The sequence below is a fragment of the Falco peregrinus genome, chromosome 5 (assembly GCF_023634155.1).
Source record: "Falco peregrinus isolate bFalPer1 chromosome 5, bFalPer1.pri, whole genome shotgun sequence".
Classification (NCBI taxonomy): Eukaryota; Metazoa; Chordata; class Aves; order Falconiformes; family Falconidae; genus Falco; species Falco peregrinus.
The window spans coordinates 54,927,571-54,944,297 of NC_073725.1; the positions used below are offsets into that span (position 1 = coordinate 54,927,571).

At 37.0% G+C, this 16,727-nt stretch overlaps 1 protein-coding gene across 3 annotated transcripts in view; it reads left to right on the forward strand.

The window, feature by feature from the left end:
- LMBR1 (limb development membrane protein 1) overlaps nt 1–16,727 on the forward strand; it is a 76,870-nt gene that overhangs the window by 30,887 nt on the left and 29,256 nt on the right. For all 3 annotated transcript variants that reach the window (XM_055804275.1, XM_055804274.1, XM_055804276.1), the window contains one exon: nt 16,403–16,529. In XM_055804275.1, the coding sequence (XP_055660250.1) occupies nt 16,403–16,529 (127 nt within the window). The remainder of the gene's footprint in view (nt 1–16,402; nt 16,530–16,727) is intronic.

Here is a 16,727-nt window from a genome sequence, read left to right on the forward strand (position 1 = left end):
GCTTTTTTTCTTGGTTGCCAGTGTACTTTCTAAATGGCACATGGCCCCTCTTACAGGCTCTCTTCGATTCCCCAGGGCAACAGTTTAAGAGAACCAAGGATTTGCATATTGTGCGGAGGAGAGAAATACAGAAATTAGGCACTCACCATGGATGAATGCAGTGTTGTACTGAAAATCAAACTGATTTTCTGCCTAGTTTTTAATGAACAACACTATGTTAATTCAAAAAAAGGCATTTTGGGCCTAAGGGGGTTGACCATACCCTTTTAAAGAGCTTAAGTGCTCTTCCTTGCTATAGTTTATTTCCATTTAGTGGCAGTTGCAGACTTCTGTTATCAGGAAGATCATTATAAAAGCAATATTGGAGGTGTGTAATATATGTATGTGTATATATGTGTACATGCCATCTGTGTGTTTTCATGCACGTTTGTGAATTAGGTTTTTCAAGACTATTGAAGTAGTTGGAGGTCATTGTGATATGTTACACCTTAGCCAGTGCTATTAACTGAGCTGTTGGAGTACCTGAAGTAACTTTCATCTCCTGCATTGGTATTAAAAATTGTTGTATTTTTCTGTATTCTTCTGTCTTCTTTTTTAGAGCCTGTGCATAAAGTTGTATTTTTTGTTTAGGTACTCTTTCAGTTCTTTGTCACTGGCCTTCTCAAATTCTGTGGTGTAGTTACGAAACAAAGATGTCACCTATATTTCTTAATGTCAGAATTAAACTCATTCTTTATCGTTCTCTCCAAAAAAGGAAAATTGCAGTATTTGCATCTGTAGTTCATGGTGCTGATGTTTCCATGTGTGATAACAAACTGCATAGAAAATTACATGTGTGCTGCTGTGTGAAGGAGGCGAGCATTTCTGAGGAGATAATTGCTATACCTTTTCTTGACCTTTAAAATATGCTTTCTCTTGATGTAACTTCAACTGAAATTTGTATTTGTTTGAAGTTGACAAAGATAAAGATGTTTAGGAGTAATTTCCTTGTAAGAAAATACAAATAGTGCAATTTACTGCCATGAGAAACTGGAATAACTGGGTATTGCATAATCATGAGTGTAGAGTTTTAAAAAGGCTTTATGAAGTATTTTACCTTAATACTGATCTTTGAACTTGAAGTCATGGCATAAAGTTTAACATGAGCGACAGCAACATCCTGACCAATTATCCAAATTATCCAGACATCCCAAAATGTTCAGAACACAACACACAGAGTCTGTGGATTAAGAGGTTGACTCCTGGAACATCAAAAGAAGTGCATGATAATAAAAACAAATAGTACAAAAATTTGAGGTAACTTCCTTGCTTAATTAATTAGGTAGACCAGGTGGAAGCGAAGAGGCCAGAGCTGGTGCTCAGAATGTCTATAAAGCTGAGCAACATGACAGCACAATGGAGGAGGAACAAAGATTTTTTTAATATACTTCTATCCTGTGTCACAGTTTGAAATTGTCCTGGTTTATGTCCCTTTTGGCAAACTTACATAAAAGTGACCTTGTACTGTATTTTATGACCAGATGACTTTTTTCCCAGTGGCTAATTTGTATCAGACCCCCATCTTAAAGAGACACAGAAATGAGTAGGAAGTCCAAGCCGGTTTGTCTCAATGAGCTTTCATTGCATGCTTTCATTATTTTTGCTCGTTTTTGCCACTGATCATCCATAAATTGTTGGAAATGAGTGATTAAGGAAGTGCTGCTTAGTGTTAGTGGCACATGCACATTCTTGGTATGTTTTTTGTGGGTGAGAGGAAATCGCGTACTGCACAAACAAAAAGGAAAACTCCTGCTGGGAACCTTTCAAGGAAATTTAACTTGCATAATGTTTTGATCTTGGTGTTTATTACAGAAAATAAGAGTAATATTTCACCAGCTATTGTTATGTGTCAGCTAGTCTCCCCATCTGCTTGCCTTTCCTTGATATCTCTTCCCAAATTCTCATTGAATTTATTTTAATAAAAACACCACTTAGAAATATAGTGGTTTATTCATACATTTAAGGCAGGTGAGATGGGCCAGCGTTCAGAACAGTTTATTGCATAGTGCATGCTACTGTATAAAGATTTAGCTGTCGTGACTGCAAAGTCCTGCCTATGTTAGCAGTTGCAGCTTAGCCTGTGCAAGTAAAATGTGGTGTGTAGGTTCCCTTCCAAATAGTGAAAGACAGTGGTTTCTGCTATTAAAAACAGATTTCTTCCCTTCCCTCTTTTATTGGTGCATGGCTTTTAAAAAAATGGTTTTTGTAAATAAAATTACTTATTTGGGGAGGAAGTGAACATTGAAGCTTTGCAAAAATAGTTACTAGCATTTTTTTTGAAACTGCTTTTTTTTCCCCTGTAAAGGTAAGCTTTTGATTGTTAACTTGCTGAGCAGCCATGTCTTCCATCTCCTCAATATTTGAGTTGATTTGATACACTTTGTATTTATCAATAGTAATGACTTTTTCTAGTTATGTTACTATATAGTGAGACTAAACTTAAGTTTCTAATGTGTTGTGTTGCAGTGCATTGTATTTGCAAGCTCCAGATAATTAAACATAGTAATAAGCGTAAGTGAAAAAGTAAGCCTGCAGCTCTTACCTTTCTTGGTGGGTATGGAAATTGTAATCATTGCATTTTTTCATGTAGAAAAGCTGTACTCCCCAGTTTTGCTGTGTGTGCCAGTAGAACTCTGGTACAACTGTAGGTGTAGAACACTGTAAAATACATTTTCAGTATGTGATGAAGCCAATGTAGGAAGTATGTTCAAGGTTAGTTTTGAAGTATTTACTTTTAGAGACATCTTTGCTACTCTCAAGTGGTATTCCTTGGAAAGCAGTTGTTCGTATAATACAAAATACTGGGGAAAGTGGCCTGGAAATCCTTTTTAATATGAGATTGTCTCTAACGAAAACCAGTCAATTCTCTAAATTTGTGTTGATTTTTCTGGAAAAGTGATTTGGAGAGTATAAGTGTCTTGAAGTAGCATTTCACTTTGTGTTTTATGCTTGCATGTACCTCCTACTGCAATACCCACGGGCCACTGTGTGTAATGGCTCACCAAATAGTCTTGAGGTACCCTGTTAACAGTGTATGTTTATTTGGCATTTAAGCTCATATTTATTTGTCTATAAAATCATTCAGCATGAACTGAGACTTTAGTGCTCTGATCTCCATGAAATGTTTACTAGTATGTAACCGAATTATTGTACATTATATTACAACCCATTTACTCATTCCATTAGTAATACCAGAGACAAAAGTTGTTTAATCAGTCACATCAAAGGCAGCTGTTTGGTTTTGTATTTTTGACATATGCTAACATCTTAAGTTCAGATACGAAGTCCAGTTCTTTAAGCTGCAGTCATTTAAAATGACACCACTTAAAATTTACTAGACTTTTTTTGTTGTTGTTTAGAAGCAAGGCCTGATTATTCTGGGATTCTGATTTGGCCAGTCGCTTGATCAGGGTTTTTCCTCCTTCCTATTAAAATAAAAGCATACTTAACTGACAGTTATACAAACCCATAACATAATCTGTAAGATGTAAGGTGCGTAGTTAGGGACTATATTTAATGGTAAACCTTGTATTAAGAACGGTGTGTATCTTGACTCTTCGTATGCTTCCTGCTTCTGCTGAAGTCTCAGAAATGTCATGTACCCAGCTAAATGTAGAGTGGGTTTATAATTGTAATGTAGAGAATGCACATCTAATATTAAAATTTGAGAAGAGCTTATATAATGGCAGGAAATCGAAGATGAGTAGGTTTAGCGTACTTGTTAGCATGTCACATTGACAAGTGTCTACATTAAACTCCGAAAACATGTTAAAATTATAGCTTTACACTACCAGGTCCTTGATTTGCAGTTCTGCAGAGAGAGGGGGAAAAAAGAAAATATTCTTAACCTCACAGGTATATTTCACTGAATTAGTCTGAAAGTTACGTGAGTGTATTGGCCTGCTTTTGAGGACCTGTGACTGGACTACGTAACTGTACTTAAGTTAGTATGAGGTGAAAATAACTTTGCAATGGTGTTGCAGGAATGTGTTTTTCTGTCTGTTCCCAATGACCGTAAGACCAAGTTAAGTTAAAGACCCTAAGGACACGAAAATTACTACAGATAGTTCAAGAAGAGGTTGGAATATTGGTTGTATTAATTTTTGTGTTCATGCATAGCTTTTTTTTACTTTGGTGTCTGTATTTAGACATTTAGGAAAGAAGGCTGTGCAGGACAGGTGAATAACATGTATGTATTCTTCAGCTTAGGGCCATGTCACGTTTCAGCGAGAGCGAGATAGAAATAAATTCAAGAATTAGTGGCTAAGAGAGAAACTTCTGACTGTTGAGGAGTAATGGCTTAATGTGAATTTGTTTTTGTAGAAATATAAAACATTTTATAAGGTTTTATAAGACGTCTTGCTTCAGTCAGTTGGGGACATTAGATGCAAGATCTGACCTTTTGATTTTACCATAAGGAGCTCTGCGGTTTGTTGAATGCATGTAACAGTTCTGTATTTGGGGATAGCTGAGGGGGCAATAAGTGGATGTTGGTTGTTGCACACATTGGATCAAGATGTGATGAGATGTGATCTGCGCTCCATTTCATTGAAGTAGTTAAACGTCAGTTGGTTGCTTCCATAAATTAGAATGTACTTCTTTTAAAGAGGCCTCAGCTTAACATACACAAAAATAGGCTAACAGGAGATAAACTAATGGTATAGGTTATTCAGCATAGCTTTTCTGCACTACCTGCCTTGCTGCAACTTTATTAGCTCAGCCTTGCTGCAGTAGTTTATGGGACTGAGATTATAATTACTTTTTTTGACCAACCCTAATACAGACAGAAAAGCAAAATGTGTCAGGTTAGTCTGTGTTACTGCAACATTTTCATGTATTTGAGCTATGGAAATCAGTAGAGTAACAAGATGAAACAAGGATTGTTAGTAATATTGGGGTAAAAACACTGTGCAAAGAAAATCCCAAACTTGCTTAGTTATTTCAAGGTGTGGTTTTCTGACCATTACTTCTCTAGCATACTGTGAGAAACTGTATTAGATGACTGATGCATTCTGAGTAGGTAGTCATCTGTAAAACTAATTAGTTTTAGAAGCTAGCACTGGAGCATTAGTTATTCCACCTCATCTGTGCCAGGAATGAAATATATTGCTGAACTTTTGTGCTTTCTCCACTCCTCCGTTGTTCTGAACTTGTACTTTTCTGCTGTATTTAGCATGCTTAAGTTTTGTGGAATTTCTGTGGTTCTGTGCTAAAAACTTCAACATGTAGCTGGTAGCATGCAAACAATAAGATGTGAATTTTTTTCTCTGCTGCTCTCATTTAATAAGTTGAGTAATTTTTTTACATTACAGCTTTTATTTTTCTTTTTAGGATAACTTAGAGTTCTGCATGAGTAAAAATAGACATGCTAAATAGCTCTACTGTTTCTAAAGTGTACAGATGGTACAGCCACCAATACTATGCTTGAGTCTCTTAATTGATCATTGATGTAAACTGAAGGACTGGGTTCTAAAATACTTTTTTTTTCCTAAGACACTTTTTTAGGCAGAAATGAGTAGTTTTCACATCTTGTTTGGCTGGAGCATTCTTAATGCCCTCTATAGGCCCTTCTGTTTGTGGTAGATGATAGCTGATATCTAAAAGCCTGAGATGTATTTCTTAATTTTGTTTTTGTTATCAGATTATAATAAAATTTATAAAACTATTTCATTTAAACTAGATCTTTTTTTTTTTGCCATTCTTTGGGAAAGAAGTAAATATTGCACACATGCAGGATCCCTGAAATGGCTGTGATTCAGGGAATCTAGAAGCCTTATCTTTTAGTCAATGGTAAAAGGCAAATGCCTTGAAGGATTTAGCATGTCTTGAGTTAGAGGCTTCAAGAGGGCAATGTGACCGCCTTCCCATCTCTGTATTTGTGTTTATTTTATTAAATGCTAAGAAATTAAATTGGTCTGCTGCTATTTTATCATGGTGATTTGATTTATTAAAGTGGCTGTTTTATGCATAAGGAATATTTTATAAAGATTTGAATATTTAAATGTTTTCACATTAATCTGTGTTTCATTTGAGTTTATTGACATCAAATAGTGACCTTTCAGGACAAGCAAAACCATTGTATATATATTTTAAGTCTCTTTATACACTTTTACTTCTTACAAAATTTAGAAAGACTGTGCAGATTTAATAGAAATGTCATTTTAATTCACAGAGAGGAAAATTGCCGTACAATTTTATATTGATAGTGGCAAGTTTTAATATAAATATCTTAACCGTAGAAAGGCTTTAAACAATTTTCTAATAGGCCTCCTTTTTTTAAGTGAGCTTTTACCAGGTAAATACCACTTATGATTCCCTCTCTGAAAACAATGGTTTTTTTCGTTAATACTGATAACCAGCGATGTGATATTTAGACCTTTAGTCTATATTATTTATTTAGTATTACTAGAAATACTCCACATTAAGGATTGGTCTATATTAAGAATTACTTATCCTGAATTGACAATGCAAGGAATAAGCTAATACATCTGTAGTGAGGATTTGTAAGGCAGCCAACAACTTTATTTACAAGGGAGGGGAGGAAGGAGGACCAATGAGTTTGTCTCTCATCCCTTGCTGTGTTCTCTTTTTATTTTTTTGGACACCAAAAAAACTTTCAGGTTTTAGAACTTTAATAGTGACCTGTGTGCTTCTACGTGTCATTTGCTTTTGGGAACTGTCTTTGTGGTTTCTTTCTGCCAGAAACACAATCACAAATTCCAAGTCTCTCTTTTATGGTTTTGTGTTACTTATCTTAATCCTCTGCCAAGCTACAAAGAAGTTGGAAAATATCTATTTATCTTCCTATCACTCCAGTCTAGCAGGAAAGATTCTTTCTGATCCAAAAGTAAATGATTAGAGGGAGACTCATAGTGTCAGAAATCCCACAGCTCCCATGTTGTTGCAGGTGGCTCTGGAAAGTCTGGGAAACTTGGTAGGTGGAGGGAGTGGAGCATCTAAAAGCTCATTAGCGAGGGCTGGGCTAGCAAATGGAACAACAGAGAAAACTTGTGGGTGAAAGGGGTAGCATTGGGACAGTCATTGCTTTACTGTGTGTATCCTTTCATTTCTTCCCTTGCAAAAGGTTTGGGATGTATGCTTTGACTATAGTGTTAATAGACCTGCATCAGTCCTTTTTAATAAAAGCTTTACACATAATCCTGTTGTGTTTTGTTTTTTTTTTTTTTTTTTTTGTAATAGCTTCTTTCTGTAAAGGAAGGAGGGGCAGACTGCAGTAGGGTAGTCGCATACATCTGATGCAATGATGTCAACAGGAAAGTCTGACTGATACAGACCCCAAAATATACTATAGCACTGTGGTGTGGGTACTCTGCTGGGACACTGGAGAAGAGGGCCTAAGTTTTCTTTGGCAGAGGAGTCACTCTAGTGGGTGTACTGCATCCTGAATAGATGTCTTCACCAGTCTACTAAATAAAGACTTTTTTTTTTGACCTCTAGTTGAGTGATTTTGGTCCTTCATTTCCAACTTGGCAGGCGTAGCTCTAGCATTCACTGGTATATGTCTTTAGCCAGTAGCCAAATAATTAATCTTTTTTTTTGATCAAGTTTCTTTAACTCTCATTTCATTTTTTTCTCTCCAGTTCCTAGTTTCTCTTTGAAATTTCTCGATTTTGTGACTTGTACTATGTAACTTAGATTCTATACAGTTAAATTCTTTCAGCTGCCTCCTTGCTCCATTGATGGAATGGTAACTGCCATGAAATTATGTGGGGAAAAGATACTAATACAAAAATCAGCTGAAGTTGTGGGAATGTTTTTGTGGCTGTGAATTTTTATTTTCCACACGATACAAATCTTAAGAATAAACTCTAAAATAAATTCATTGTGTTGTGATGAAAAGTATTCATTTAAATCCTAAAATCCCCACAGGCTGGGAAGATTCTGTGAGGGGAGAGGTGGTGTGGCAGAAGGCAGTCAGCACTGTTTACAGTCTGAAGTCTTTCATTCTTGCACGGGCAAGGAAACTTTCTTTCCAATTTCATGAATCTGATTCTGAATATGTTATTTCTTGATTAAAATTCTTTAGCTTACTATGTGAAGGTTCTGAGTCATTGGCTTACACGTTTTTAAAATGAACTGAGTTTTCCTAAAACTACAGCTTCTGGTTTTGACTCAGTAATTTGTGGTCATCTCATAAGGTAATGACCACTTGACTAAGTATCAGTGTGCTAAATATACTATGTGTTTCCATGTTACCTGATGGAAAATGGCTCTCCTTTGCTTATTAAAAAAAATTGTTACTGCACTGCCTTGAATAGATCAGAATAAAGATTGCTCAAAGTATGGTTTCTAACCATAGAAATGGTTAGAATGCTTGAAGCTGATCTCTTCACTAATGCTCACAATTTGAGAAAGAGGGCATATGATGTGCTAAAAATGTAATTGTTGTTAATATATTAAAATCCCCAGCCTCATACCAGCTCTAATTTTTTTTTTTCAGTGCCTCTGCAGATTTTAGCATGTGTGTTTGTTAGCCTCTCGCTGAACAAATCTTAAGGTTACTAAGACTCCTTTTTGTCACGTGAAAACAATGGGTTTCATGTGTACTTTAAATGTCCCATGATTGCAGAAATGTTTCCCAGGCTTTCCCCACGGGTCAGGGCTTGGTGTAAAAGGTAATGTTTACCTGTCTTGCAAGAGGTCAAGATGTCCAAGCAGAACTGTGTTCAAATATTCAGTGCCATAGAAACTTTGTTAGGACTCTCTGGTTTTGTGTGTAATGTAATTTTTACTTCATTGATAATTTTTTAAATTTTTTTTCTGCACAATTTGCAACCAAATTAAAATGTAGAATTAACAAAAGCCATACTATATTATACATTAGTGATGTGGTTCCAAAAATGTCCATCCAGGAGCTAATAATGTCTTCATCAAAATCACTATCACCAGCAAATGTTCCAGCAAAGAAATGCTTTCTCTTGACGTAGGGGTGGGGCTGTTGTTCTTTGGTTTTACCAGGAATTTTGCCTCTTGCAGAAAGGGAAAGTACCATGTAGCAAGCTTTTCTACTCCTTCATCAACGTTAAAACACAAGAAATCTTGTAAATGTTATTTGTACATATATGTTGAAATTCTTACAGCGTTAGTGTCAAAAAATATGCTAAAACTGTTGGAATATAATATTTTTGTTCCTTATCACAACCAGCAGAGCAAAAATTGGCAAAAAATGGCTTGGTTGCCTTCCTCTGTGTAATCATTCTTTCCCAAAAAGCTACAGCCTGTGAGTTTCTGGCACAGGGTTGTGTCACTGCTTAGAATATAACCGTATCTTCCACAGTGTTTCCTGGATATATGGTGCATGTTTTACCTTAGCTTTGCAAGAATGGCAGTTGTCAGAGATTTCCTTTCAAGCCTTTCTCCATCTTGCACGCGACTCTTAATGGAGTGAGGAGCAGTCAGTAGGTTTCTTGCTTATGCACTGTCCTTATGAGTCGTCGTAGGCTGGAGAAATCCCTGTGCTAACTGCTAGTTGCACAAGACCTCATTGGGCAACCAGCGTATGCAGCAGAGTCTTTGCTTGTGAACTTATGCTAGCTTAATGGCAAAGCGTTTTGTATTGCTACATTTGCATCATTCGGAATAGTTACAGAATTTAAAATGGGGAAAAACCCCAGCACTACTACTGTCTCCGTTCTCAAGAATCAATCCTTACTGAAAAGCTGTAAGAAACTATTAACAAATGTATGTTCTCTTAAAAAGTAAAAACCAGCCTCTAGGTTTTATGTGTGAATACATATAGTGGGAAAAGTCTTAATGTGTTACAAGTGGCATGGTAGTCATCCTGCTTAACAAATGTACCGGGGAGGAGAAATGGTTTCCTTAGTAATTACACTTCTTGACTTTCTTGTATGACACCTGTCATCCCTTCAGGACTGCTGTTGCCGTTTGTACTTCACTGGGTTTTTCAGCTGAAGAATGACCCTTTTTTTGGCATGTGCTGTTTTTTTTTAATGTTTTGGATATTTGTCCTGGATGACTTACCTATATTAATCATAATAAGAAAGAAACATGGTAAGATTTCGGTGATGCCTTCCAGAGTAGCAACTAAAAATTTGTCAGAATGCTTCTAGAATAACTGAAACCTTTCTTGTTAAAGTCAGGCTTTTTGGGAAATAGGAACCCTTATGCCTGCTGTTCCAGGCAGCGTAAGTAGCTCAGTATTAAACAATATAAAAACTTCTGAATGTCTCAGCAATTGAACTTTAAGGAAGTCTGAGTCGGATATCCTGATGTTGAAGAACTGGGTGGATTTTTAAAATGTGCTGTGAGTAAAGTTGTAGGTGAGCTGTTGAGTCTAAAGTATGAAACTTGAAGTTTAAAAAGAAAAAAGGGAGTGGTGATGGTTAGAGGGTATAATCTGCCAGTCTTTTTTCCCCTGATTTTCTTGATAAAAATTTTTAGTTTTAGTTTCTATCAGATTATAGTTACTAGCTTCCAAAAGTTTTTGTTGACCATATGTTCGGGGTTTTTTCCATCTTCCACAAGACTCCTTTTATGTGCCAAGTTGGCCTGTGTGATGCCAAGCTTTTGCTTCCCTGACAATAGGGAATCGTGCAGGTCATTCACTTTCAGAAGTCCGTTTTGCCTTATGGATAATTTGAAACTCACTTGAGGAAATTGCAAGCTGTTGGAGGTGTTTTGTTTTCCTGTTTAGCAGTTACCAAAGATCATCTTAGGTACTTGTAGTGCTGGAAGCAATGACAATTGATGGTTTGTTCTAGATACCTTCATGGAAGAAGACTTCAAAACTGGGCTACTACAACTAAAATTACTATCCAGCAAGAGTGCCACCTTCCTTCAAATAATGGGGAGTCTGATGCTTACAAATGGGGAGGACCAATGCTTACAAAAGTGATGATGCTTTCTGAGCCCCTTCGCTATAATAAAAACCCCTAATCTGTTCATGTCATGCTGGGTTTTTTGAGATCTTCAGGGAGTGTCTGAAGAAGTAACCATGGTCTGCATTGCTTCATCCATTACCTTTGAGGACTATGTGTCCTGGTTTCAGATTCGTATTTTCTAATCTTCCTGACTGGGAAATAATCTTTCTAATCCCAGGCTTTATTCTAGACAAATTTTTTTTAAAAGGAATATATTTTGTTCTAGATCCTTCTAGTTCCCTTATTTCTTTCTCACCCCTTTGCCTTGTGCACGTAAGTGGAAGCTGAAGTCAGAGCAATATCCTCAGTGTATAGCAGTGAAAGTATGAAAACCCACCACCTTAACATGTATTTCTATTCCCCATTTAATTTTATAACTTCAAGCTCAATTGTTGTGTAGCTTGCGATTTTTCTTCCTGGTATTTGGTAGTTGTAGCACTGGTTGGGTTTTTTTATGTTTTGTTTGGGTTTTTTTTTGGTTTTGTTATCCCTCCAACTCTAACCAGCATCACAGCAGTATTTGGCCAGGAGAAATTAATGAATTTGACCTCCTTGAAGTTGACATGCTAATAGAAGTACTGCAGGGGTCAGCTTGTCTTACTGAAAATCAAGTGTATTGCCTGAGCTCACTCTTCTTGTTTAGAATTGTCTTATCATAGTATCTAAAACCAACACAATTTAGCCTGAGGTAAAGTGGAACATTTTTAATTACTTCTAAAGGCTACGGTTTTGCTTATACGTCCACAGCATGGGAACATTATTTAAGGCTGTGTAGTTAATGCTGTACTGAAATCTGAGTTTGGTATTTTAATTGATAGCGATGTCAAGGTGGTTCTCCTCATGCCCCCACCCCCCCTTTAATAACCTGTGTAGATGTTTATAATTTGTTTCACTTTGCATCTTATGTTTGAATTCTTTAAGTACTGGAACATAGGATAGGTGCAAACCGGTATCTTCCCCCCTGTGTCAATACCCTGGCGATACCGTAGTGCTTTACTGTGCAATCCATGCTTGGTTTGAAGGTCAATAAATCTGTCCTCCCTTAAAACAGGTTAAACTGCAAGTGGAATTGCATTAAAATAATTCATAAGACAGTGAATTTATTGTGCTATATGCATTCTGTTTGTAATGAAGGGCACCTAAAAAATGAAGTAGTATTTGTGTTGTCAAATGCAGGTTTGGAAGTGGAGATCTAGATCAACTTTCTGAAGAACCTGATGAAAGCTGGTTAGTTGTATAGTGCCTATTTCTTTTCTTTGTTCTTCCCTGTCAGAGCCATTAGAGAAGACTAGATGAAGACTTGGATAACTTAATTTTCCTTCTCGAATAGAATATGGAAAGCTAAAAATACAGAGTATTTTTTTCCCATTTCTCTTTCTTACAGTCAGTTTAGTTTCCATAGGAATGTAAAGCAGTGATCGTAGGAACTCATGAGGCATTTTCTCCTGATAAATAATTGAACTGGAAAACTGATGTACAAGGTGACTACTCTCTCCTCCTTCCGTTACCTGCCCCAGCACGTGTACATGCATGCACACATGTACACACACCTCACTTGCTGGGTAGGCCATCTTCCTTTGTGTGGTGAAGATTCCCTTTGTTTCCAGTTGCACACTGATGGTGAGGAATCAAAGAACTCTTCCAATTGATTCAAATGCAGTCAACTGTTTTGACACTAAGATTTAGTGCTGTATGACTGCTTCTGCTTGCTTGGTTAGAATGCTAACTTGCAGTAGTCCTATGTACCTATGCTACACGTTTTCTAACATTGCATTTATTTGTTAATTCTGTGCTCAAGACAGATACAGTGGTGTAGACTGCACATGAACAATAAATGTTCTCTCACAAGCTGGTTTGAAATCTCCAGTTTTAGATGGGATTGTTGCAGTTTTTGAAGATGGCAGACTAATGCTCCTTTTCACACACAAAAAAATGTAAGGAGTAAATGGATTCAAAAAGTGCAACCAGTATTATGTGGAATAGAAGTGGCAATATCTTCTGTGCCATGAAGATATGCTGTGACATTTGGTTCATCTAAGAAATGTGAGTAATATAATGGGGCTGTGGGAGAGAAGTGAAATGACTCAAGAAATGTTAAGCCAAAACCAAAATGTCAGTGAAGAGGTTTTTGCTCAGAAAAAGATAATTCAGCATTGAATTTCAACATATATTTGCATAGCTTTGCTTTCATAGTAATCAAATTAAATGTTGCTTGCATTTACCTGGTGGTGTGTGGGTTTTTTGTTTTTTTGTTTTTTTTTTTTTTTTTTTTTCCTGTTCTCGGTCAGGAGTATAGATTGTTGTCAGCTCTTAAATTGGTGATGTTCCTAATGGTAATGGTCAAGCTTTGAATTTGTAACAAACAAAACTACCTCCAGCAAAAATAAGAAGTAATAAAGGTGTTTAGGGCTCAGTTTTCACTACCATGTGTGTTGGGTGTGGTTTTGGTTTTTTTTTTTTTGGTTTTTTTTTTTTTATTTTTAAATACTGTGAGGGTGCCCTGGGTGCTAGCACAGGCTGTCCAGGCAGGCTGTGGTGTCTCTGTCCTTGGAGATGTAAGAGCCACCTGAGTGTGGTCCTTGGTCACCAGCTGTAGGTGGTCCTGCTTGAGCAGGCTGGATCTCCAGAGGTTCCTGCCAGTCACAGCCATTCTGTGATTCTCCAGAGGTTTTCTCTGTGTGCGCATGGTGGGTAAATTCTGTACCTTTCATTCCTTACAAATAGAAGCTATTTGATAGGTACACTAATGTATGTAAGTATGAACTAATGTGCCTGGAACATTAATGTTTTAATAGGGCAGAGTTTTATGGGTGCCTAATTGAGATTAAGTATTTACCTATATGCTTTAAGCATCTTAATATCTTAATTCTTTTTTTTTTTTTTTTTTTTTTTAATCCTGGACTGTTAAAAGCTACTCATTAGTGCCTGTGACAGAATGTTTCTATCTAGTCACTTCACTGAAGTTCTTAAAAATACTACTATTTTACTATTTTTAAATGATTGTCAGTGTATGAATCTGATAGTCTGTACTGTGTAATATAAAAAATGTTCTGCCCTTGGAGTGAAGTGTCAGTCCTGCTTTTCAGCATGTACATGAGACTGCAGTATTGTTGATGTATCACAGAGGTGTGGAGATAGGTGTAATTAGTGGGAGCCAAAGGAGATTGATAGATTTTTTTTTTTTTGAGAATCAAATATTATTCAAACTAGCATGGAAACAAAAAAAAATGGGAAAGTTCATTAGGCAGCTGACTGATTTTTTTCTAGAGTTTGTGCCAATGGAGCTTTTGGACAAAAGCGGTGGTTACTTTGGAGTACTTACTGTGGTCATTTCCCTTTTTTTGGAAGTAAGTATTATTTGCATTGTCCTAATCTTACCTGTCTTCAGAGACACTTGCAGTAAAAATGAAAAAATGTTATTTACAGTTGACTATCTCCATCACAGTGTGTACTTATCTGTTTTGACAGTATCGCTACTCCATCCAAGGGAGGAGGACTTGTTGTTTGAGTTACCGTGTAAAATGAAATATTTTCCGGGTTTGTCCAGAAGAATCTGTTGCTGTGAAACTTGAAGTCAGAGAGGCTGAGATTTGTGCGTGTGTCTCATAGTAGGGAAGTAAGGAATCCACTTTCTGTGGCTAAGACTTTCTGAAACCCGGAAGGTAGCTTTATATTTTCCTTGCCTAGGAGAGGAGGGGAGTCTTCAAGGTTTCTGGAGAACTTGAAGCAGATCTCTGTGCATGCACCCTTGAATATTTTAGGTTTTCTTCTAATCCTGTGACTTCCTTCTGTTGTTAAGTGAAGGCTCTGAACCAATGCTCAGTACTTAGAGTGTAATCTGTTTGTTTCCTGGTAATTTACAGCTAAAGCTCAAAACTTTAATATGAAACTTATGGCTATTTAATCTTCAAATATGTATATTTGGCTTAGATGCTCACGTTCAAAATAAATCATGGAAGACTGAAAGCTGGTTTCTGAGTACTAAACAAATAACACGTTATTTAACTTTTAACAACCTTAAAGCGACTTGTATTATACACAAAATACATTCTAGGAGTAAATCCATATCCTGTCCATGCTACCTTTAATTTGAAATTTGATGTTTAAGATCCTCTGTGGAATTGGACTTAATCTGCCCATTTAAGCCTTTAGGGGGATTTTGTGAAGGTCTCTTTTTTGTCTGTTTTTCCTTCTTGCTACTTTAGCTGTTCTGCAGAGGACTGATGGCGTGGCGCAGTTGGTGTGCTAGAAGAGATCAGTGCTCCTTGTTAGGATGCTTGAGGTCCTCTTTCATGGTGGGATGCAGCGGTTATGTAGGGAGCATGATTTTCCGGGTGAATGTCGATCATGGAAAGAATATCCTCTTGTGTTAAGCAGTGAGGGAAGAGTTGAGAAAAGTAGCCAAACTATAAAGTAGAACAAACTTTCTGCATTTAACTGTAAAGTAGACTTTTCAGTGGAATATGCCCAAGCTGGGGGTTAGCCTGTGAGAAAGAAGAGATTGCGTTTGCTTGTGGAGATGTATACTGGCAAATGAAGAAAAATAAAATTATATGAACAGCAATCTGATGGTCCCTTAATGCATGGATGTCTGAAGAAACTGTCCCAGTAACTGTGTGGCTTGAACTTAGTAAAATTAGTGGTAAAAACACCAGTAGGGAAAAAACCCATGATTTTGTGTGTTATTTGGTATATTTACACTTGCAAGTCTAACGTTCAACTACTAGAGCATTGCTACATTTTTAGACTCGAGCTAATGCTGTGACATACAACCTTGTAGACCTGTGATTTGTGTGTGTTGTAAGCGAGAAGTACATGCTTTGCTCAGCGCGGAGCATGCAGAGAGGGGAGGTAAGGGATGCAGCAGCAGCAGCAGCGCATGGGTAGGCCAAGAGCGAGCAGTACTCCGACAGCACGCTTGAGGGCTCTGAAGACTGAGAGGAATGGTGCAGGAGCGGTTGCAGTTGAAGAATGTATTTTAACTAAATTGGTGCATTGTACCTGCGCAGGGTTTAATGCTTGCTGGGCCATTTGGCTATTTGCCATAATTGGCTTTCCATTCCCTTGATTGGAATCATAGATAAAAATTTGCTAATCCACTTTCTTTGCTGAAAGTATTAGAAAAGTAATCCATCTTTTAAAAATGCTTGAGCAAAATCATACGGTATAAAGAATACTTTATGTAATAATGAGATTAATGAGAACTGTAAGGCATATGCAATTTAAAACAGTTTTCTATGGTTTTAAGGGGAAAAACGCCATCTGGGCACTATAAAGCCATAAGTACTTCCTTTTTTATGCACTGCCTTTAAAATGTGCAACTGTTATGCTTTTGTCTGCATGATAAAATGTGAGTATGTGTGTAGAAAGAAGGAACTGCTGTTTATTTGTAGGTTTGAAAGTATCTGATTTAAAGTTTTTTGGCTGTGTTTTTTCCTCCCTCTCCCCTCTTCTGCCCACAGGGCATCAGAGCACGCATTTTGGAAACCCTTGTAATGCTTATTCTTCTTGCACTGCTTATCCTTGGAATCGTATGGGTGGCTTCAGCACTCATAGACAATGATGCTGCCAGTATGGAGTCTTTGTATGGTATGGAATTCAACAAAACACCACACTGGTTTCATTTTAATTATGGAAATGGATGTTTTGAACTAAGTGCATTTCTAGTAAATGCTCTGTGAGTATTGCACAGGTTGTGAAGAAGCTGTATTAATTTAGTCATTACCATTTTTTCTGTTAAATCCGTTTTTACCATGCTGAGAATTCTGTGCCCATGTGGACATGATG